At 40.3% G+C, this 24,077-nt stretch overlaps 2 protein-coding genes across 6 annotated transcripts in view; both read left to right on the top strand.

The window, feature by feature from the left end:
• Window positions 1–10,156, top strand: part of ANKIB1 (ankyrin repeat and IBR domain containing 1) — an 88,646-nt gene extending 78,490 nt beyond the window's left edge. For 3 of the 5 annotated variants that reach the window (XM_054060428.1, XM_054060429.1, XM_054060430.1), the window contains 5 exons: window positions 562–740; window positions 1,552–1,603; window positions 4,776–4,887; window positions 6,523–6,656; window positions 6,956–10,156. In XM_054060428.1, coding sequence (XP_053916403.1) covers window positions 562–740; window positions 1,552–1,603; window positions 4,776–4,887; window positions 6,523–6,656; window positions 6,956–7,702 — 1,224 coding nt within the window. In that variant the 3' untranslated portion in view covers window positions 7,703–10,156. The remainder of the gene's footprint in view (window positions 1–561; window positions 741–1,551; window positions 1,604–4,775; window positions 4,888–6,522; window positions 6,657–6,955) is intronic. The other 2 variants (XM_054060431.1, XM_054060432.1) reach the window with 2 other exon arrangements.
• A 6,218-nt stretch (window positions 10,157–16,374) lies between these two features.
• GATAD1 (GATA zinc finger domain containing 1) lies at window positions 16,375–21,402 on the top strand. Its single transcript, XM_054058660.1, has 5 exons — window positions 16,375–16,666; window positions 17,581–17,706; window positions 18,436–18,495; window positions 20,187–20,370; window positions 21,106–21,402. The coding sequence occupies exons 1-5, from the start codon at window positions 16,460–16,462 to the stop codon at window positions 21,294–21,296; spliced, it is 768 nt and encodes a 255-aa protein (XP_053914635.1). The 5' UTR covers window positions 16,375–16,459; the 3' UTR covers window positions 21,297–21,402.
• The last annotated feature ends 2,675 nt before the right edge of the window (window positions 21,403–24,077 follow it).

Genomic DNA, 24,077 nt, shown 5'->3' with positions numbered 1-24,077 from the left:
ATTTGGAAAACTAACGCATTTTTATTACTTTATGGTAGAGTAGCTTTTAGTTCAATTTTAGAACAAATGAAAAACAGTACTTTGCTGCGGAAGGAAAAGGATTAAAGACATGTTTGGGGGAGAGGGAAAGATAATTATTTACTGCTAACCTGCTTTTCTGAAGAGAACATTTTAACTTCAGTCTTCGTCTCCTTCTGTAGCTCCTCTTTCCTGTCTTTCCCAACTAATGTATTTGACAAGTGGGTGAGGGCAAGACTCGGGGAGTACCTGGGTGCCAGTGGCAGCAGCAGCAGAGGCTGCTGCCTCCTTTCCTTTCCTTTAGGGCCTCTGCAGATGTTCAATGTGTCAGAGTGCAGGGAAGCCCTACCCCAAGCTGGAAAACAGCATGTTGGTCAGTAAAAGGGTAGGCTAGAAGGGCAGACTTTTTGGGGTGTTTTGGTATTTCGAATGGTATTTCTAGGGAATCTAATACAGTTTTGCTTAGTATTTGTAGTGTAGAGCTCTGCCTGATTTTCATTTAATTGTAAAATTATTTCATTTTGTATTTGTTAACTATTGCAGACAGACCTAGAAATGGTCACTGAAGACCTTGCACAGAAAGTGAACAGGCCTTACCTTCGTACTCCTCGCCATAAAATCATCCGTGCAGCTTGTCTTGTGCAGCAGAAGCGGCAAGAGTTCCTGGCCTCTGTGGCCCGTGGTGTTGCTCCTGCAGACTCGCCAGAAGCACCCAGACGCAGGTAAGCCAAACAAAATACCGTGCAAGTCAAAAGCTCATTGATAGCTGCCAAAGTGGGTGAGCCACTGTCATTCTTGGACAGTGAGGTAAAGTGGAGCTGATAAACATGGTGGTTCTAAGTCATCAAATAGTGACATTTTAGGACGAGAAGGAATAGCCTCAAGCTGCCCCAGGGAAGGTTCAAATTGGACATTAGGACAAATTTCTTCACTGAAAGGGTTATCAAGCACTGGAACAGGCTGCCCAAGGAGGTGTCTGACTAACCATCCCTGGAGGTATTTAAAAGACAGGTGGATGAAGGGCTTAGGGATATGATTTAGTAGTAGACAGGTAGGGTTGGACTTGATGATCCAACCTAAGGATCATTAGTAGTAGATTCTGCTAAGGATTCTATGATTTTCTTGGACACCTGATCCTTGTGGAATTAACAGCTTTTCACTGAGGAAAATTACATTTCAGAATCACTGCTCCGTATGTTGCAGCCTAAATTGTTTCCCCATTTGTGATATAATAATGAGTAGATGTCATGGCTTCAGTTTCCCTTTTTTCCTTCAACATTGCCACTGAATACCTGGTGCACTCCAAAAATCTATAAGTATTTGCTGAAAAATCAAGCAGTTCTGGAATAGTCCACAAATTAATTGTATGGTTTTCTAAGTGAATTTTGAGGTAGGAATTAAATCAGAAGACTTGTTAAGTTTGGAGAGTTACAATTGCACTACTTTTTAGATGTTGATAGGTTTTGAAGCTCTGGAGGTTGTTCATACTTTGTTCTACTTCTGAACTTCATGGTGTATCTCTTAATTTTATAGCTTTGCTGGTGGAACATGGGATTGGGAGTATTTAGGATTTGCATCCCCCGAGGTAAACTATTTCTTTCTATTTTTCTAAGTTCTGCATATTCTAAAAACACAGGTATGATTGCGATCTGCATGAAGAGCTTCCTTATTTTGATTCAAAGCATTTCAAATTGGTTTAAGCTTACCATTTTATTTATTTCACAATAGAAGGAAATATATGCATAGGTAATTGTGCAATGACAGTGCCTCTAACACAACTATAGTTACTTAATTATTTATTTAAGTCATTAAACAAGCTATGTTGTAGTCATCATTTTCCAAGTACATAACCAGTTTTAAAATTGTATATGAACTGGTGCCTATGTGCTGGGGAACCTTGAAGTAATAAATATATGAAATTGTGTAAGTACTTTTGAAAGCAACATAACAGCAGAATTTGACAAGAAGAAAGTTCCATCCTTCTGTAACAACCCAACAAAAACATACATGCACCTAAATATTGTTGGCCTTTAGAAATGTTTCTTTTTATTTGTATGTGTTGAAGCAGGATGGAAACTGCATACTCAAATATTTGAGATGAACTTCTGCTACTTAAACAAGAATAAAATTATAATTTTTAAAGTGAAGAGTCCGCTATCTATATGTAGGAAAGAGTAAATAATTTTCAAGATTCTGGGCTAAAATATGAGGACCTTCCTATAAAGCTTTCCTGTATCATCTTAATTTTTATTTAATATTCTGAGAGCATTAGATTAAAACGTTCAGTTAGGAAGGAGACTTTGTTTCAGCATTTCCTTGGTGCTGTTTTCTTTCTAACTAGTAATTTTAAAGCATCCTGGAAGCCTATGTGTACTTTTTCTATATATTTCCTTTGCTATTGTTGTTGGTGAGCATCGCGCTGGAGAGAAAATAGCTTGCTTCTCCACAAAAGATCAGCTTGCTTCTCCTGTCTAGTTCCTTTATTCCTTTCTTTTGGAATAATTCTGCATCTGATCAAACTCATTGTGATGTATTATCAGTGGAACTGGTTACGAGAAAAAGCTGATAAGACATATGTTGATAAGCTGTTTAGCAGTAGATGCCCTTGCATTTGTGCTTAGATGATTGCTTATGAGCTTTTATGATTTGCCTAAATGTGGCATTGTATGATTCAAACTGGTTTCTTTGCTCTGTAGCTATCAAGAATACTTGCAACCACCTAATTTGTAGAATTAGTAATGGTCACCTTTGTTTATTTTAGTGAATTTCACTAGAAATTTTTTAACATAGAACTGTACTTTTACGGACAAATAGTAAAATGACTGTGAATACCAGATTATTACAGAAAACAAAATATTACTGGCTTTAGCAAGGAACACTGCTTCTTGTAGGCCACTCTGTGAAACCGTGATGTTCCTAGCCAGCAAAATTAAAAGTTACTTTGCTCACATGTATAAAATTGTTCCAAGTAATCAGAAATAAAATGTTATCAGTAGTAATCAATACATCTTTCTAAGGGTTAAAAGCAAGTAAAAGTTAAATGGTATTTGGTAAAATCTATTATTTCCTTGCAAACAGCTAAAAGATAAGATCTGATATGATTAATGAATCTTGGTGTTCTGTGTCACTTCCCATTATTCTTTGTCTGATTCACAGTGATATAATTATATATTTTTAAAATAATTAAGTTATATTGTTCTATATCAAGTTTTGATTTTCTGTTCTTTCCGGCACATCCTTCCATTTAGGAAATCCCTGAGCTCCCTGGGAGCAGGTAGAATATTTTTAGAGAAGAATCACTTCATGTTTGCTCTTTTTTTTATGCGGTTCAATAGGCTGACAACTATCTACTCCTAACTACTCTTGAAGACAGAATATTTGCCTAAAAGAACCTTTTGTCTGGTCCAGTACAGCTGGTTTTATGTTCTTAAAATATTCATGGGTCTTCTTACATATCTAAATTAGCCCCCACTGATAATTTTTGTGACTATTCTTTTTGGTTTGCCTGTGTCATTATGAATAAGAATTTGGTCTGAAGCATTTTGTGGAAAGACAACATACCATCATAATACCATCAAAATTTATAACGTCATTGTGTAAGAGAAATGATACTTCTGGATTCAAGTTTTAGATACTATACATATTGAGATATTCTAGGGTGAAGACTTAATGTGAGAAAGAAAAGGTAATGGTAATGTTATCTTTCCCAATTCATCTGGCCAAATGAAGACTTTGGATTACAGATTTCCCAACTTGGAGCTCAGGGTAATAAGTAGTATTCTTTTCTAAAGAGCTCCTGTGTGTATAGTTTTATTGCCTAGTGTAAATGAATAGCTGAAATTAATGAAAGATCTTACCTATGGGTCAGGGTCAGTGTCAGCTGTACTAACAAAAAACCATATCTGGAAATCTGCCTTCAAGCATAAAATTAGTATTTTAATATTAGGAAAGGCATGGAAATCAAAATATTTATTTCCAAGTACTAAAATATTTAACCCTTAGGATGTTGGTAGTAAAAAATGAGTCTTTTCCACAAATAAATTGTCTTTTGTAAATACACACAGCATGAGAAATTACAGGCTGCAGGAGTGGAAATCCACATGGTGTAGCTCATTAGCAGCTCAGGTTAAGCAGAAATAGAGGAGATTTGTAAGTCATGGAATAAAAATCTGTCAAAGACTGTTCAATAAAAAGTATTAGCTGTGGCTTAAGAAGTTTGGAGCCATAGTGTCCTGCAGGCTGGAAGAAGTATAAAAAGTCCTGCTGTACGTCTGCCAGCTTTCTGTAGTCTTTTAGAGGTTATTTTCAACTGGCAGCTGCTGGCAGCAGGGACTCTGAGATGATCTATTAGTCTAATTCAGATTAATTGTTTTTATGGTCTAAAATCACTAGGTATATATTTATTAAAAAGTGTGTCGATGTGTGTGTATATAAAGTTTGGCATCAAAGCTTTTAAACAAAAAATGTGTACTTGGAATTCCTTAAAAAGGGAGATTGCAAGTATTAAAATGTTGGTAATACATTAAGTATTTTTCTTTGCTAATTCATTATTTTACAGATTTAGGATTACCCTGGATTTTTTTTATTATTCATCTGAAGCATTGCACGATATAACTTGCAATTTATTTTTCTGAAAACAGGTGATTTTATAATAAATATATAAAATCACACATTTTTTTATAAAAATGTGGTGCTCGTTACATCAGAAAAATATTACTGCATGCTGCCCTGTATTTTGTAACCTTTGGTTTATGCAGGAATATGCTGAATTTCAGTATCGGAGGAGGCACAGACAGCGTCGACGTGGAGACATGCACAGTCTGCTGAGTAATACTCCAGACCCTGATGACCCCAGCGAGAGTACATTAGGTATGTTCCTGCCTGAGGCTGTTTTTTTCTCTTCCTATTTCAGAGATTGCTAATAGTGACCATAGTGTTTGTTCTTCTGTGGATACACTTTAAAGACATTTCAAATACATTGCTGTATTTTCAGGAAACAAAGGCTTATTTTTGCGTCTTTATGTGTGATCTTAGAAGCGTTGCTGTCTTCGTTGTGGCTGCTCCTCTTTTTAAAGAGAAATGCTTTGATCTTCCCACTAACAGCTCCTCAGCTATTTAGAGCAGGTTTGCTTTTCTGAAGAGATTTTGAAGGGAACATACTTCATATGACAATCTTATCTATATACCAGCTCTTTTATGCCAATTAAAAGGACCAGTTGTGTGTAAAGAATGTAGAAGAAGGTTCCCGCTGCTACAGGCCTGCTGGAAAATCGTCATAAGGCTGTATTCCAAAACCCTGCTCAGAAACTCCTGTGCTGGCAAAGACAGCCAGGAAGCAAGTTGGCATGGGCTACAGCTTCCAGCATGCCACTCTCGTAAGCAGACTGTGGCTGGTAGTGCAGTCCCTTAAGGTCACTGTAACTTGCCTGTCTGGGCTGTCTCCGTTCTGCCAGGAGCTTTTGCAAAAGTACAAAAATAGCTCAAACCCAAATCAAATTGTGACGCTGTTTCTTCAGAGCTGCCAATTGCGTGCTTAGTCCCTAAGCCACACTGCAAAACTCTGATCGCTGTGTCTCATGAACTTAAGTCCTAGGCATACCTTGTCCTTTAAAAACAAAAGGATAAATCCTTTACTGAGGAGAAATGAACAAATGTGTTCTTTATTTCAGAGACAGTAAAAAAATTTTTGATGAGCTTTAGTCCTTCCTTATTACAAGTAAATTGCAAAACCATCTTGTTAGTTGGTGGACGAATATTTGACTGAACACTTGAGTACTGTGGTGATGACCAATGTGTACCATTAAAGCATGCAGAAGAGAATTAGCCTGTGTCACCTTATGTCATTTTGAATAAGTGGAAAATTCCATTTTACAAAGTCAAAAGAGTTACATTTATTTTTATTGCAGAGCAGTTTTTCTGGAAATGGCATTTTACTTCTCTTTTTTGTTGGTTGTTTTAAGAAAGCAGCAATGTCAGTGATTGCTGAGGTATATGCTAATGACTCTACTCTTAATTGTATTGCAATGTTCTGGTAAAAATTAATGTAATATTAACATTACAGCTGAGTTGCTGTCTTTTAAAGAACAAAGAAACGAGCAAACTTCATCCTATAGACCTGTAAATGCACTCTGTATTGTGTTCATGTGCAGTATTTTTCAGGACTTTCCATAAATCTAATATGTGCCTTAGAAGCACTTTGCCCCTCCTGCCAGTAGGCTCGTGCTCCTGATGGCATACCTCTTCCTTTCAAAGAGAAGAAGGGTATTGAGAGCAGAAAGGCACAAATGCACCAGGCAGTCACTCCTAAAACAATGGGTGTGGTGTTTTGCTACTGCATAACAGTCGATGTGGAAGGATGGGTTTGGATTATTCGGGTCAGAGTGAATAAAGGAGTAAACACACAGCTGGAATCCAAAGGAAAGGAAGAAGTTCTGTCAGTGAATAATAGTGGAGAAGGATTCCTCACTGGTTCTTCAACCGTTTTTGTTTCAATTGCCCAAACAGACACTCAGGAAGGTGGCAGTAGTAGAAGACATGGCACCTCCATGGTGAGTTCAGCTTCTATGGGTATTCTGCACAGCTCTTCGCTTCATGACTATACCCCTGTCAGTCGCTCTGAAAACCAGGATTCTCTTCAGGTATCCCACCTAATCTCTTTTCCATTTTCTGTGCTTTGCTTGCCTTCCTCTGCTGTGCTTTTCTGTGTCAGTTTGTCTCTCTGCAAATTTTCTTCATTCTTCAATGAGAATGGAGAATCTAAGACTACAAATGATCCATTCACACTGGTAAGAACTGCTGAATGATCACTAATGTAACAATAGTTATCTTTTAAATTCTGTTGTCAACTGTCTCAGGTTTGAGCCTAAATTACTTTTCATCCAAAATCTGCAACAAGATGGAAGTTTTATTCTGAAAGCAACCTTCTGTATTTCCACAGGCTCTGAGTTCTTTGGATGAAGATGACCCAAACATCCTGCTAGCTATTCAGTTATCGTTACAAGAATCTGGCTTGGCCTTAGATGAAGAAACTAGAGACTTTCTAAACAATGAGGCATCTTTAGGAGCGATAGGTACCTCTTTGCCTACAAGACTGGACTCTGCTCCCATAAGTATAGACAACCCAAGAGGCGCTCTGAGCAGCTCAGAGCTGTTAGAACTGGGCGACAGTCTGATGAGACTAGGTGCAGGCAGTGATCCCTTTTCAGCGGATCGTCTTCATTCACACCCCTGCAGCGATATGAGAAGTGGATTATACTCAACATCTAGTGATGCTGATTCCAGCAGTCAAGATCCCAATACCAATGAAAATCTACTTGGAAATATTATGGCCTGGTTTCATGACATGAACCCACAGAGTATTGCTCTGATCCCCTCAACAAGTACAGAAATGGATGAGGATTCACAGCAACCCAGTACTGAAGATGGGTCGGCAGGGCAACCAAATCTTAGAGACACAGGGCTGGAGCCTCTAGAAGAGCATGCACTATTTGAGGATGCACTCAAAAACGAAGGCAGAGGAACCCAAACAGATGAAAGCACTTCTGAAGAAAACATTATTCCAGGTGCAACAGTCTCACAAAGTGGTGATAATGGCAGGGAGGTAACAATGGATGCTTCAGGAGATGCTTCCAGTCAGACTCCTCAAACCTCAAGTGAATGGATTGAACATGTGCATCTGGTATGAATAAAATCTCAACCTGGAGTAAATGAATGGTGGTGACAGATGGTACAGTATGTGGAGTAAGCATTATGGAGGCTTTGATCCACATAATTACAGCTCAGTTTTAACCACTGACACAACAACAGATATTTAGGAGTTCTCTTGAATTGTAGTTCTTTATAATAATGTGAACCTTTCAAGGAATATCCTTTGCATTTAATTAATTAGGTAGTACTTGCCTTTTTGCTCTCAAGAAAAAGGAATAAGTAGGTTGTATTCCACATTCCTAATACAATGCAGCATCTGTTTAGCCTTAGGTTGATGATCCTTAACTTGAAAGTACGGATTAAAGGCTTACACTGATTCTTTTGGTTGGTTTGCCTAAAGAAATAGTTTATTCCATTTTTTAGAACTCATTCTTTCACCAAAATAACATTTAGCAATTTATTTGCATTTTTATTTTCTTTTCCATAACTTTTCCTTACTCATTTTTTCATTTTTGTTAGCAGTGTGAATGGAGGTGTTTAATGCTTCTCTTTAGTACTGCTCCAGGAATGCATTTTAGGGTTTTTTTTTCCCATTAAAAGCAAAGATTTTTTTCATGTCAATTTACAGTCCAAACGTGCCAAACTGGCATAGTTAGCTGGCAGTAGCCTAACGAAACAGTGCAGTGTTACTCTATCAAACTAATCCCACAATCTTAGCAGTGAAAAAAATCACTGGGTAGCATTGCTTCTCTAAATTTAACTGGCATGTGTTGCCATGGTGACTGCATTTAATTACATGTCGCCTGTATCTTAAGTTAATAAAACCTAATGCTGCTGTTAAACAGTTATTTTAAATATTAAAATACAGTGAGTTAGCAACAGCTATGCTGTATTTTAAGAGACACTTTAATGGAAGTGCAATCATAGTTCTTTGTTTTCATAATTCTACAAAGCATTCTATGCACTAATAGTGCAATCACTTTTAATGATAACATTTTATAAAAAATAGGAATACAGGATTTTCATATATTAGCCAGTCCCATAAATAAAGTTCGGATGATGCATTCTGCTCAACATGTAACGGTGCCTTTGCCTAACCCAACTGGATAGTTGCCACAGTTAAACAAGTAATTAAAATTCAGTGTCTGTTCTGGAGTAACTATGCTATTAATTGCAAAAACCTCCATAAAACCACCCATGGCCTTGCCTTTACAGTAAATAACTAAATGTTCAGTCAGTGTTTTTGCATAAACAAAACACTGCTAGGTATTTGTTCAATTGCACAATATTCATTTGCTGTGTGATTACTGTTTAGTGTAAAAAAAAAAAATTTTAAAAAACATACACACAAAAAACCCTTCTACTGGTTGTTGTACCGTGAAAAAAAATAAAATACTGGTTTTAGATTTGCTTAAAAGCATCAATCTACAGTTAGTGAGATACAATGGTACAGTATGTAATTACAACTAGAGTAAGTTGTTGAAATGGCTGTTTTAATTACATATACTCAAAACTTGTCATAACACGAGCAAATTACATGCACTCCATTTTAAGTTTTGCTTAACTGTTACCAGAGATTTGTTGATATGATATAAAAAGTTTATTACTACTGAGTGTGTATAGGCAAGTGTCATGATAGCAAAGTTTATGTATTGATTACTGTGAGTTCAAGTGAGTGTTTTGGTAACTAATTCATGCAAATCCAGCTTTTGAACCTTGCAGTCACAAGGTTCACATTAGTAAAAAATGAAATAAGAGTATTTTACCCTTACCCTATACAAACCATTTCATTTTGCAAGCATCTTTAGAGAGAATGGAATAGAATAATCTCAAATCATCTTCCAACTTTTCCTCTGGCCACCCTCCTCCTCCTGACATAGTCATAGACCTTTGGACATTTTTTAAAAATACCTATTTTCAATTGTTCTGTGGTATAAAATCCTTCAACTAAAACAGTTCTTAGTGAACTATCGTCATGAATTGGTCTGAAAGTTGTTTAACTCACATAGCTTCCTTGAACTGTAATTTCTGAACAGAAGGATTCTCACAAAAAGATTGTGTATTGCATTGCGATGTCTTGCAAAGTTACAGTAAGATGTGTAAGAGTGCTCTCTGTGAAGATAGTGAAGTTTGTGGGTTCTGGTTTTTGTAATTTGGTTAGCTTGTGCAGTATATCCATTGTTTCCGTGTTACTCTTATGAGCATGAAATTAGCCTATTAAATTTGTATTTTCTTGGTACTTATTTTAACATCATAGTCATTGACTTTACAATTCAAAAATAAAGTTTGGCAAGACTATTTTGTAAACCTGTTAATTTTATAATGTAAAAAAATTACTCTAACCTTGAATTGTTATTTGCACTTTCATAGTCTATACTTGATACATTCCCACTTTATATACAAGTAGGATACTACAACCATGTAGATGTTTGGCCAAATGAATGCTGTTAATAATATGTAAAATTCTTTGATTAAACATTTATTACTTAAACTAATTCCGTTCTGTCTCATTACATCTTAGACTTACACTAGCAGATTCTTAAGGCTGATGAGAGGCAGTTTTAGGGTATGTTCACTCCTGTGTCAGATTAGCTGGGGACCCCACAGTAAGCTAAATGTTACGATTTGTAAATATGAGGTAACTACCTTCCTTAGGCTGTGGCAACAAAACCTAAAATAGGTAATTTTGTCTACAGCATATTGCGCACTTGGATCTTGTAAAGAGTAATGCCTTGTCATTACAAATAGTGGTGCTAAAGAGGGTGGAAGGGCTAATTTTTGAGGAAGATTCTATTAATTGGTATTAAGTGCCACTTAATATCCAGTCTCCATTGTTTCCACAAAATTGTGGACCGCCTCTGTTACATTAACAGGCACTAAACTTTTCTGTTTGTTGTTACCGTAATTTAATTAGCTTCCTCCAACAAGCATGCCAAGATGCTGGAGAGCTTCTAAAATCTAATATACAAATTTGGATTAGTCACTGCACGGCACTTTGCATCACCTGCTGCTATGGTGTCACTGCATATGGTGCAATTAGCAAGTACTGAGTATTACTAAAATCGTGAGTATCATAAGAGAGATTTTTGGTTTTATGGCAGTAGAACATACTAATAGATATACAAATTTAGAACATACTTTCTGAGGTGTTTAAGTTCACTACAATATGCTTCAAAATCTGATAGCCCCACAGCCCATTTTCAGAGATTTGTTTACGAAAGCCAATTTCACTATTATAATACCTTCTCCCCCGTCTCCCAGCATGCACAAGGTATCCCACTGTAATACTCATGGAAGCCAAACATGAATAAAACGATAGCTAGTTTCTCTACTAAAAATTGTCTAGACAATCTACCCAGAATTAGCCAATATACTGATCATTGTCTTAGTGCTCTTCTGTAGATCAGCCAGATAGGGAAACTTGAAATATGTGGAGAAGCCAATGATGATGCAAAACTGAGGGTCATTTTTACCATCTCATCCTTTTAACTGAAAGGTAAAGCACAAGATGTGCATCAAAAGGCAGGAGATGGATTCTCTGTATATACTGCATAAAGCTGTGTTTGCTGTCAGTCTTTGTATGAGGGCAAAGGAATGAAGGCTTGACTTTCTGCAAAGATATGCTTTCATTCCACTTCAAATTTAGGTAAGGATAGAATTTATGCTATTCTCCAAATGTATAACCACATAAAATAATTCAAGTAGTTCCAAAAAAATTAATTGCAGCATAAAGAAAAAAATTCCTAACTTAACTGCAAAGCCCTTTTTTCCTCAACTCTTCATAGATACTTAAGGTTACATCTCACCTACAAAATGTTAGAGATAATTGTTAGAAGGAGGTCTTGATCTTTACAGAAATGCTTTCTGCAGTGAAATGTGGACTTAAGAAGGTGTTTTGCATATATTTTTTCTTTTTTGGTCAATTGCATGAATATCCAGATAAAGGGAATATAAGCAAGAAAATATTTACTATATCCAGATAGATGTTCAATGCTGCAAATTTATAGTCTTCAGGACTCGGATTATTGTGTTTTTGTCCAAGCATAAGTGTCATATCCACCAAAAGATGCTGGAAATAAGATGGGGGATTTTGTCTCAGGATTTTTACGTAAGAATTGTTCACTATGTAAGAATGATTTACCTTTACGTAAGTGGTTTTCAGGCGTATTTACCAGTTTGTGAACTCAGGTGTTTTTCTATAAGCAACAGTGAACATAGCTATTCAAATTATTCATCCATCCTATTTTGGGCACTGCCCCTTCTCTGCACTGATTATCAGATCAATTTTATTTGTAATAATGTATTTGAAAAAAAGTTCTTACTCAGACACTACGTTTTTTATTCTGCAAATGCCACTGTCAGTCTTGATGTCCATGTTTTCATAAACATCATGACCTTTAGGGATACAAACGAACAGCAATGCCGTATTAATTAGCCAGGCAAGATTCACTAATGCAATTACAAAGAATACTTTTAGAGAATTTATATATGTTAGAGCAGAAGCTTTTACATTCTGCAATTAAAAAAAAAGAAAAAGGTCTTATTTGAAATTGGATGTCTTTATTTTCTGTTCAGGCATCTGGGCTTTGAGGCCCTCTTCTGACAATGTCTATATTTATAATTCAGCAGCAGGCCACCCATTTAAAATTCAGTTTTGGGGTTTTTTGGAGCGTATACTGAGACTGTTATAGTACAGCAGTCCAAATTCTGCTTGGCTATAATTTAGCCATCCAACTCCATTCTCCATGACTTTAGATTAATTCTGTCCTGGAAGGCAGATAAATTGGTAGACAGACTGATGGCCTAAGTAGAAACCACTCTTACTTTTTGTGTACACAGTGAGCATACAGAGCACATGGCACAGAAAGAAACATTAGGATGTAGTCCTTTATGGTGTACGTAATGGTTATTCATTATACAAGGAAATGTGTAAGGTATTTAGACGAAGTAACTTCCCCTTGATACACAGCCAGTCTTGATGGATTTTTGCACTTTCTGCTTCAGGTATTCTCTAAAATAGTGTTAGAAATTTAAACTAGGGTGAGATAACACCAGAGATGCACTTTGAATAAGCTACTAAAACACTGTACTAAAGGCTGCTGTTACAGTAGGACGTTACCTATTTGTAGCTACTGTTAAAAAGCTGAAGGACAAAACATTTTTCATAAATTATCTTATTCTGCTCTGTAGACTCACACTGGAAAAATTTACACTGACACGTAATAGTAATTTGTTACCTAAAGAAAATACGTCCTCTTATAATTTCCTATTACAGCACTGTTTTCATGCTTGTCAGCCCTTCTAAGTTTTGCTCGAGTGCAGGGCTTCTGCTGTATCAACACAGCACAGCCATCCAGTTCCATCTTTGATGAAACTTCAGTGAATGCAAATAAGGATAGTGTAGTTCTACGTTCCATTGTAATAACAAAGTAGAGAAAGGTTGAAGTTCATTAACAGAGACTGACAAGGAATAAAACTGTAGGAAAAAGTCCTGGACTAAAGCATGGGAAAATACCTTAGGCAAGTTTGAACTGATTGTAGAATCCAACAAATAGATCGATGTGCTGCAAAGCTTCACAGAAAATGAGGTATACTCACAATTGTCTCAGGTACTCACATATACTTGCCATTGCAGGGTGTCACAAAGAATGCCAAAGGCCACAGGCGCTAAGATCAGAACCAGGAACATTTCAGATACTACACTGAAATCCTGCTGGAGATAACAAAGGAAACTCAGGCTCAGTTTATTGCCTACTACAAGAGGTCTTTTCACTGCATGAAGAGACAAAAAGTCACAAAACCAAACCATGAGCCAGCCACCTTTTAGGAGTCTGGAAAGGCTCTAACTACACAGTTGATCAGAAACAGGGATTCCCCGTGCAATGTGTAGAACTACAGCCACGGAAGGACTGGAGCACCGCTTTAAAAAAATGCAGCTGAACCTGCATCAGAAGCAGGGGGGCAGGGAGCTGCCTGCTTGTCCTGGTGTGGGCTGTAATAGAGATACTTATCTTCCTAGTAGCTAGTATAGTGCTAGATTTAAAATGAAAATAATGTTATAATACACTGGTGTTTTAGTTGTTGCTAAACAGTCAAGGGCTTTTCAGCTTCTCTTGCTAGCCTGCAACACAGGAAGCTGGGAGGGCACAGTGCCAGGATGGCTGACCCAGACTGGCCAAAGGGATATTCCATACCATATGAATTATGCTCAGTGTATAAATGGGGGAGAGGTTGGCTGGGAGAACCACAGCTCAGGAGCTACCTGGGCATTGGTCAGCAGTTGCGAAGCAGTTGTGCTGTGTATCACTTGTTTTGTATATTCCTTAATCGTTGCTATCAATATCTTCCTTTTCTGTCCTATTAAACTGTTTTTATCTCAACCCATGAGTTTTACTTTTTTTTTTTTCTGATTCTCTCCTCCATCCAGCTGCAGGGGGCGGTGAGTAAACAGCTATATGTTTTTTTTATCTGCCTGCCAAGTTAAACCACAACACTACCCCAAAGAGAATGTTCATTAAAATATTACTACAACGACAATCCCAAGTAATCTGTTAAGTGCACCTGACTGAAAAGGACAAACTTTTGTCATGGTGTTGAAATCTAAGTGTAAAACAATGATAAACCAGCTGTGGTAAATAACTGAGGTTGATTTGCACTTAGTATGAAATCTTATACAACTGTCAGATCTCCTTTATAAAGTTTTACTAATTAAACAAAGAGGAAGTCTACGTGATTAACAAGTTAATTTACATGGATAGTGGGAATGTGCACGAGTGCCTTTAGGAATCAATGTTGACTTGCATCTGTCATACTGGCTTATAATGGAGACAAGAAAACACTCTGTAACAAAAAGCACACATACAGAAAACAAACTTCCTTTGTCCCAGTTAACAGTGGGACCTACTTTGGTCACTGGTGCGAAGAGAGAATCCCAAAATCACAAGTGAAGTGACTCCCAAGGAGCATCGTATTGCATCAGCATCATAAAACCTAAATCTACTATATTTTTTAGTGGCATGCAGTCTGGCTAATTCAATTTCTGTTCAAAGACTTGTATTAAAACTGCTCCAAGCATTAGATCCTTAAGAACTGCCTCAAATGAAGCAGAAATGATAACCGGTAAACACAACCTGTTAAGCAGAAAGCCTGTACTACAGGATCCCTATTTGCAAGAAGATCCAATAGCAAAAATCTGTTAACTGTTACAAAAATAAGTACCCAGTGCTGAAGGGGGCCCAGCAGTAGAGGACTTCTGAGGCTGTTGGGCAGGAAAGCACCCAGATGCTGCAAGAAAAGTAGCAGGAAGAGTTAAAACATTTCTGCAAGATCACTAATCTGCTAGATAACCACATAAAACTACAGAGGGGTGGATCAAAGAAGCAGAGAAAAAGAATGACAACTCAAGGACTATGAACAGCTTGAAAAGAGACGAAGGTAAAATAGGATTTAAATCAAACAGCGGAAATAAATTTGACACCCGAGACAAGAAAGTCAAAGCTGATGTGAAAGAGAGGAGTGTGAGAGGTTAGGTGTAGTTGCTCATGAGCCGGTACTAACGGAGGGGAGCCACAAGGACAGTAACAACTGTGCCCTCCAGCAGCTGCAGGGGGCATGTGAGTGGAGCAGCTGTAAACAGATCCATGCAAATTATATCTATTCATTCTGCAGTTGTTACCACCATAGCACTGAGTTAAATAGCCTCTGTTTTACATAAAATAATGATTTTATTTTAGCAGGATTATTTTCCTCTACATAAAATATGTTATTAAAGGAGAAAATTGTTTGTTCTTTGTGTCCACTGAGAACAAGACAAAAAGAAATCAACTTAAAGTTGATGGATCACCAAAGGTTTAAATAGCACCTAAGAGTGAAGGGTGATGGCTACGTATGGAAAATAAAGAGGCTGTAAGTCTTTGTGTGTGAGTGGATATATCTCAACAACAGACGGGAGAAACATCTGTAAGGGATGGTGAAACCTCTATAAGGGATGACAAAACAGCTGTAAGGGATAGCTTGCGGTCACGTAAATTGCAGCAGGAAAATCCATGGTTCCCGCATGTGTGGTTCCCGCATGTGTACCTGTCAAAGCTTCACAAAGAGACGCGTTCATTCTCTAGCCTTTAAAATCACTGGATGTGTGACGAGGGTCCATGCAAAATGGGCTGTTGGCTTAATAAAGAACAAAGCTGGTGTATATTGAGGTAATGATTCATAGTCACTGTCCTCCTGAATCAGAATGACTCTTTGAGTCCACCTCTTGGTTTTCAGGTGAGAAGGAAGGATGGCAGCTGTACATAGTTGGGGTTGCGCAGCCTGGAGAAGAGAAGGCCTTATAATGACCTTCCAGTGCCTGAAGAGGCTTCAAGAAAGCTGGGAAGGACTGTTCACAAAGGCCTGTCGTGATAGGATGAGGGGCCATGGTTATAAACTGGAGAGGGGCAGATTTAGGATAAGCATAAGGAGGAATTTCTTCACCATGGGAGTGGTGAGGCACTGGCACAGGCTGCCCAGGGAAGCTGCGGCTGCCCCATCGCTGGAGGTGTTCAAGGCCGGGTTGGATGGGGCCTTGGGCAGCCTGGTCTGGTGGGCGGTGTCCCAGCGCCTCCGCAGCCCCGAGACCCGCCCCGCGGCGGCTCTGCCAGCAAAGGGCGCTGTCGGGCGCTGCCGGCAGGGGGCGCTGCCCGGCGCCGAGGCGACTTCCGGCGGGGTTGGGGGGGGAGTGTGGGCCCGGGGCTGCAGCGGGCGCAGTGATCCGCCGCCGCCCGGGGCCGCGGGCCCCGCCGCCGCCCGCAGGATGCCGCTGGGGTTGAAGCCCACGTGCAGCGTGTGCCGCAGCACCTCCTCGTCCATGTGGAAAAAGGGCGGGCAGGGCGAGATCCTGTGCAACAACTGCACGGCCCGCTCCGCGCCGCCCGCGCCCGCCGCCTTCGCCACCACCTCGGCCGCCGCCCCGCACAGCAGCAACGGCGGCGGCGGCGGCGGCGGGGGGGGCGGGAAACAGGTGAGGAGAGGGGGACGGGGCCCTCCCGGGTCGTTATCCAGCCGTTATCCTACCGTTCCGCCAGAAGGATGGGATGTCATCCACAGGGACCTGGACGGGCTGGAGAAGTGGGTCTGTGCGAACCTCAGGAGGTTCAACGAGGCCAAGTGCAAGGTTCTTCACCTGGGTCGGGGCAATCCCCGATTTTAGTACAGGATGGGGGATGATGTGATTTAGAGCAGCCCTGCAGAGAAGGACTTGGGCGTGCTGGTCAATGAGAAGCTCGACATGAGCCAGCAATGTGTGCTCGCAGCCCAGAAGGGCAACCGTATCATGAGCTGAATCTAAAGAAGCGTGGCCAGCAGGGCGAGGGCAGTGATTCTGCCCCTCTATTTCTCTCTTGTGAGACCTCATCTGGAATACTGTGTTCAGTTCTGGAATCCTCAACATAAGAAGGATATGGAGTTGTTGGAACAGGTCCAGAGGAGGGCTACAAAGATGATCAGGGGGCTGGAGCACCTCCCATATGAGGACAGGCTGACAGAGTTGGGGTTGTTCAGCCTGGAGAAGGGAAGGCTCTGAGGAGACCTTATAGTGACCTCCCAGTACCTGAAAGGGGCCTACAAGAAAGCTGGGGAGGGACTATTTACAAGGGCTTATAGTGATAGGACCAGGGGGAATGGGTATAAACTGGAGAGGAGCAGATTTAGACTGAACATTAGGAAGAATTTCTTCATGATGACAGTGGTGAGGCATTGGCACAGGTTGCCCAGGGAAGCTGTGGCTGCCCCATCCTTGGAGGTGTTCAAGGCCAGGCTGGATGGGGTCTTGGGCAGTCTGATCTAGTGGAATGTGTCCCTGCCCATGGCAGGGTTGGATCTGCGTGATCTTTAAGGTTTCTTCCAACCCAAGCCATTCTATGATTCCCCCCACAGAGCAAGCAGGAGATCCACCGGCGGTCAGCACGGCTGAGGAACACCAAGTACAAGTCAGCACCTGCTGCAGAGAAGAAGGTTTCCACGAAGGGCAAGGGCAGGAGGCACATCTTCAAGTTGAAAAATGTAAGACGGGATGTGCGGTGTTGGTGGCTGTCGGGGAATGGTGGGCGGGAGTCCTGGATCGGGAGCCCCCCCCCCCGCCGCGCAGCTTCTGGTGCAAAATCAGTCTGAAGTGGGAAGTGGCTGCAGTCGCTGCCAAAGCCAGAGTGGGGCCATTTCTCGGTGTGTGGGCACAGCCGCCTGCATCTGCACGGCATCCAGGCCTCTAGGCGCCTTTCCTGAGGGAAGGAGTTCAGTCTAAACAGAAACTGGTCATGTGAGTATAATGCTTCCCCACTGAAAATCTTTAGAGTCAAAATGTTAACTTTATTGTTTTCAGTTTCAAAGTACAAATATTTGAAATGTTTGGACTCCATTATGTGCATTTTCTAATTTTCAAAGAAGGTAATTATAGTATCATGAAATGGTTTGGGTTGGAAGGCACCTTAAAAAGGTCATTGAGTTCCAGGTCCCCTGCTGTGGGCAGAGACAGTTTTCACTGGATCAGGTTGCTCAAAGCCACATCCAACCTGGCCTTGTACATCTCCAGGCATGGGGCATCCACAGCTTCTCTGGGCAACCTGTTCCAGTGCCTCACCACACTCACAGTAAAAAATTTCCTCATAATATCTAATCTACCTTGGTACATTGTATAAGAGGAAAAAAAACACAACAAAAAACAACCTGGAATTACATTATATGGTTGATTTGTTGTAATGCTTTTGATTTTCCATTTCTGTATTCTTCCCTTAGCCCATCAAGGCTCCTGAGTCTGTATCCACTATAATTACAGCAGAATCAATCTTTTATAAGGTATGGCTTTCTCAAACTTGTTTGCAAAAACAGTCTTGCTGTTTCTATTTCCAATTTCAAGAAGTACCACAGATAGTGAAAGCAATAGGGCTGTAGTCACAGAAACCGTTCTTCATTGCCTAGCAGTTGTGCAGGATTTTGCTTATGTTATTGCCCTTAAGTCTTGCAAGTTAGTTTACTGCAGAAGGTTATCTAGTTGCTACTGTTCCATTTCTTATTTGCAAGAGAAAGATGCATCTGGTTTCCTTAGTAATTACTGGCTATCAAGGTTTTTAAAGTTTTAACTTTAACTGTGCAGAGGTCAAGCAAAAGCAACTATAGCTGATTATTTAAATTTGTGTGATGCTTTCCTACCTTAGGTGCAAAGGATATGGATTGTAGAGGGGATGAGGTGTACTGTCCTAACACCCACGCTGGCCCTGGTTCAGAGCTGGTGCAAGCAGCCTCGAACACCCTGGGCGTAGGGTCTGTTGACTATTGCAGTGAAAGCGGAAGCAAGAATTCTCTCATTTGTACTTGAGAGCATTTTTACCAGCATGCCAAGGTGTTAGGGTTTTGAAGTTCTGAAATATGCTTTTGTTTTCCCATAGTACAAACAAACCATTTGAAATGTCTTTTCCTCCAAAGAAAAGGTCAGGACAGCCAGTGGGAGACTGCGCAGCCAGAGAAATGGTAGACCGAGCTTCCATATACTCCCCAGAGACCAGATACTCCCCAGATGCTTCATGTCTGGCATCACAGATGAATCTCTGATTGCGGTTGACTAGCTCAGAAAAGAATTAATGTGTTTTCTTGTGTTGTTTTTTTTGTTGTTGTTTTTATCAGAAATTAGTATGAGTTATGTCAAAAGTTTAACCTGATCTTTTAATGCAAAATGTTTCTATTTTGATGCTTTTCTTATTGTTCTGAAAGAGGTTGTTGGATTGTACTTGCTGTGTTGTTGTGAAGGGGATTGTTTGGGAGTCTTGTGTTCTTTTTATCTTTTTTTAAAAACAAAACCCTCTTGGGTGGTTCTTGGCAAACTCTGATCCTTCATAGTGCAACCACTGTGTTGTGCTGTGCAACACTTATAACATGAAGTGAGTTGCTTTTGCTGCGCAGTCTCACACGTTACAGGGCTCAATGGAGGTTGGCAGGAGGTGGATCTGTGTTTTGTTGCTCTTTGCATTCAAATGGGTGAGTTTCTTCACACACAGAAGTTTGCATTCCCTGCATATACAGGGAAATTTCTGAAGTTACTTTTTCTAGAAGGTGGTGTCGCACTCTCCTGCTTCTGACAGAATGAGACCATTGCCGCTCTGCAGACAGGAGGCATGGGAGCCTTTGGAGAGGGGGATATAGAGCAGCTGAGAGAGCTGTGACTTGAAGAAAGATGAAACCGTGTTGCTTCTGAGACATTTAGCAGATAGACACCATGTGGAATTGCCTGTCTAGTCACAAAAGCAATTCTGGGACTGAACTCAGACTTCTCAATATTGGGTGACTGTGGACAGGCAGCGCTGATGACTGCTTAGGTGATGCAGCACTCTGTCGTACGCCACTGTACTTTTGCATGTGGCTGAATTAAGGCTGTCTTTCGAGTTGGGGTAATTTGAGATAATTTAAGATACCAGTACTTAAGATATAAACCAGAATCACAGAGCAAAGGTTCTAAAATCAGATTGTTTAATTATTGTTTGTATGTCTTCTAGGGTGTATACTATCAAATTGGAGATGTTGTTTCAGTGGTTGATGAGCAGGATGGAAAAACATACTACGCTCAGATCCGTGGGTTTATTCAGGACCAATACTGTGAAAAGAGTGCTGCTCTAACCTGGCTCATTCCTACGCAAGCCAGCCCCAAAGATTGTTTTGACCCAGCATCCTATATCATAGGTAATCTTCGTTTTATACAACTATTTAAATGTGCCTAGACTAATGCAGAGTTGTATTTTTTAAATGAACTTTTTAACTTGTCAAGATCATTTATGCAATTTTCACATTTTAGATCCTGTAAGCATCTCATTTACTTGAATAACCTTTTTTATTTATCTTATCAATATAATATGATTAGCACTGCTGCGGTGAGTGTAATTATTTGAGTATTTGTGCTGACGGGCACAATTACAGTCTTGCAACTTTAAGAATCAAGTTTCACTCTATAGACAGAATCAAAGTTATTACAGTACAAACCTTATACACCAGTCAAATCTGTTTCTTTTAGAGTCACCCGAATTAGCTGATCTTCATCTTGGGAACTTAAAATACATAACACACAAGCCCTGGTATAGACAGTGTTCTGCTACTGATTATAAAATTATTAATGATTCAGAAAAGTCCTTTTGACAGGCAGGCCACAGATAGTATCTATTTAAAATATATTAACTGAAGTACTTCACTCACATAACTGAATGCTTGAAATGGAAGGAAAGGGAAAAAAAGATCAGCCCAGCAAAAAATAAAGGTAGCAGTTTCTTGCCTGGTGTTTGAGGCTACTTATCCAGGGAAGTCATTGACTGAAAAATCATTCTCTGAGGGATGTGGGCTGTGGTCACATATTTTTAAGTCCTACATACTCCAATTTTACACCTTTAAATTTTATTTTTGAACATTATTTATTTTTTTTCCTAGGACCAGAAGAAGATCTTCCAAGGAAAATGGAATATTTAGAATTTGTTTGTCATGCACCTTCGGAATATTTCAAATCTCGATCATCTCCCTTCCCTACTGTTCCTACAAGACCAGAGAAGGGCTATATATGGACTCATGTGGGACCTACTCCTGCAATCTCCATTAAAGAGACTGTTACGAATAATTTATAATTTTTCAAAGGAATACTTTGGACAAGTTATTTTGAGTGTATTCTCAGGTCTGTGAACCCCATACAAGAAGTTAAAAAAAAACGCATAAAATGTTCATTTTAATTCATCGATTATGGTATTTATTTATTTTAAATTATGTTAGATCTTCAAAGTGGAAATCTTCTTTCCATTTGATGCGTCATTTCTGTGCTCCGTTCTTCAGACATTATTGCTCATTTTGGGACAAAACTACATTTAATGTCATCTTTGACTCTGGTAAGCAAATAATTGACTTTTAAAAGTTGCCTTTAGTGTTCTTACTTTCTACCTTATTTACTTGCTAGCCTATGATTTGAGTTTCATATAGTTAACTATTTGTGTGTGTGTGTTAGCTGGATGGTTAATTAGAGAATGGTAAGGGTTGGAAGAGACTTCTGGAGATCATCTGGTCCACCCCCCCATGCGGAAGCAGGTTCACCTGGAGCAGGTTGCACATAAGCACATCCAGGCGAGTTTCTGATGTCTCAAGAGAAGGAGATTCCAGAACCTCCTTGAGCAGCCTGTTCCAGTGCTGTGTCACCCTCACAGTAAAGAAGTTTTTCCTCATGTTCAGGTGGAACATCCTGTACTCCAGTTTGTGCCTGGTGCCCCTTGTTAATTTAAAATTCATTTTAAATGTTTTTTTAATCAGTTGTTGCAATTAATGATGGTAAGAAAAATATCCTTAAGCAATTGAAATGAAAAAAACATTTGCTAAGGGATATAAAGACTATTTTTATATATTAACTATCTCAGATACAAAGGAAAATATTTAAATAGCAGAGTGGGAGAAATGCCACATACTAAAATACCAGTGGTTTTGGCACTGAACAGCTCCAAATGCTATTGGATGTGCTTGTGTGGCCTGAATTCCCCAGGATTAGTGGTTCCTGTTGCCTGTGAAGGATAAGAGCTGTAAGTGGCCTTAAATTTACATTTACAGATCTTGTCAGCATTTTTGGTTTTTTTTTTATGTATGTGACCATAGTACCCAGAAGCCCCAAATCAACTGTCATGTATTGTGTGAAAGTCCGTACAAGTTGCATTAGGCTTATGTTTTAACTGCATAAAAAGCTGAACTGTGAGCATTGCCACTGTGAAATGAAAGCCAGACTCAACTGAAAATGTCAGCTCCCACTGCATTTGAGTCACCGGCAGTACTAAAGTTAAGAAAGGTGTGATCTAATTAGATCTAATTAGAACCAGTGTTGTTTAGTATCTTGATCTATGACATAGATGATAGGATTGAGTGTACTGTCAGCAAATTTGTGGATGATGCCAAGCTCAGTGGTGCGATCCCATCCAGAGGAAGGTGGACAAGCAGAAGAAGTTGTCTTGTGAAAACCTCATGAAGTTCAACAAGGCAAAGTGCAAGGTCCTGCGCCTGCATCGGGACAACCCTCAGTATTGATAGAGGCTGGGGGATGAAGAGATTGAGAGCAGCCCTGTGGAGAAGGGTCTGGGGCTCTTGGTGAATGGCATAGAATCATAAAATAGGGGTGGAAGGGATATCCATAACCTTCTTACATTGAGGATCCCAGAACTGAACAACGTACTGCAGATTAGGTCTCACATGAGCTGGTAGTGTGCACTTGCAGCCCAGAAGGCCAGCTGTATGCTGAGTTGTATCAAAAGAAGCATTGCCAGCAGGTCGAGGGAGGTGATTCTGTCCCTCTACTCTGCTCTAGTGAGACCACACTTGGAATGTTGCGTCCAGCTCTGGAGGGACATGGACCTGTTAGGGGTGGGTCTAGAGGAGGGCCACTAAGATGATCTGCCCTATGAAGAGAGGCTGAGAGAGTTGAGATTGTTCAGCTTGGAGAAGAGAAGACTCCAACGAGCCCTTATCGCAGCCATTTATTACTTAGAAGGGGGCCTATAAGAGTCATAGAATCACTAGGTTGGAAAAGACTTCCAGGATCATCAAGTCCAACCATTCTTATCAACCACTAAACGATGCCCCTGAGTATCTCATCCACCCATCTTTTAAATACCTCCAGGGATGGTGACTCCACCACCTCCCTGGGCAGCCTCTGCCAGTGCCCAATGACTCTTTCTGTGAAAAAATTTTTTCTGATGTCCAGCCTGAACCTCCCCTGGCGCAGCTTGAGGCCATTCCCCCTTGTGATGGGGACAGGACTTGGGAGAAGCGGCCAGCACCCTCCTCTCTACAACTTCCTTTAAGGTAGCTGTAGAGAGCAATGAGGTCTCCCTTCAGCCTCCTTTTCTCCAGGCTAAACAACCCCAGTTCCCTTAGCCACTCCTCGTAAGACTTGTTCTCCAGCCCCTCCACCAGCTTTGTTGCTCTTCTGTGGACACGCTCCAGAGCTTCAACATCCTTCTTGGAGCGAGGGGACCCAGAACTGAACACAGGATTCGAGGTGCAGTCTCATTAGTGCCGAGTACAGGGGGAGAATCACCTCCCTGGACCTGCTGGCCACACCGCTGGCCTTCTTGGCCACCTGGGCACACTGCTGGCTCATGTTCAGTCGGCTGTCAACCAACACCCCCAGGTCCTTCTCCTTCGTGCAGCTTTCCAGCCACTCTTCCCCTGGTCTGTAGCACTGCATAGGGTTGTTGTGCCCCATGTGCAGGATCCAGCATTTGGCCTTGTTAAACCTCATGCCATTAGTCTCAGCCCAGTGGTCCAGTCTGTTCAGATCCCTTTGCAGAGCCTCCCTACCCTCCAGCAGATCCACACTTCCACCCAGCTTAGTGTCATCTGGAAACTTACTTATGGTGCATTTGATCCCCTCATCCAGG

The sequence above is a fragment of the Cuculus canorus genome, chromosome 2 (genome assembly GCF_017976375.1).
Source record: "Cuculus canorus isolate bCucCan1 chromosome 2, bCucCan1.pri, whole genome shotgun sequence".
NCBI classification, from domain to species: domain Eukaryota; kingdom Metazoa; phylum Chordata; class Aves; order Cuculiformes; family Cuculidae; genus Cuculus; species Cuculus canorus.
Note: the sequence above shows the minus strand (reverse complement) of the source record. Positions and strands in the feature narration are given on the sequence as shown.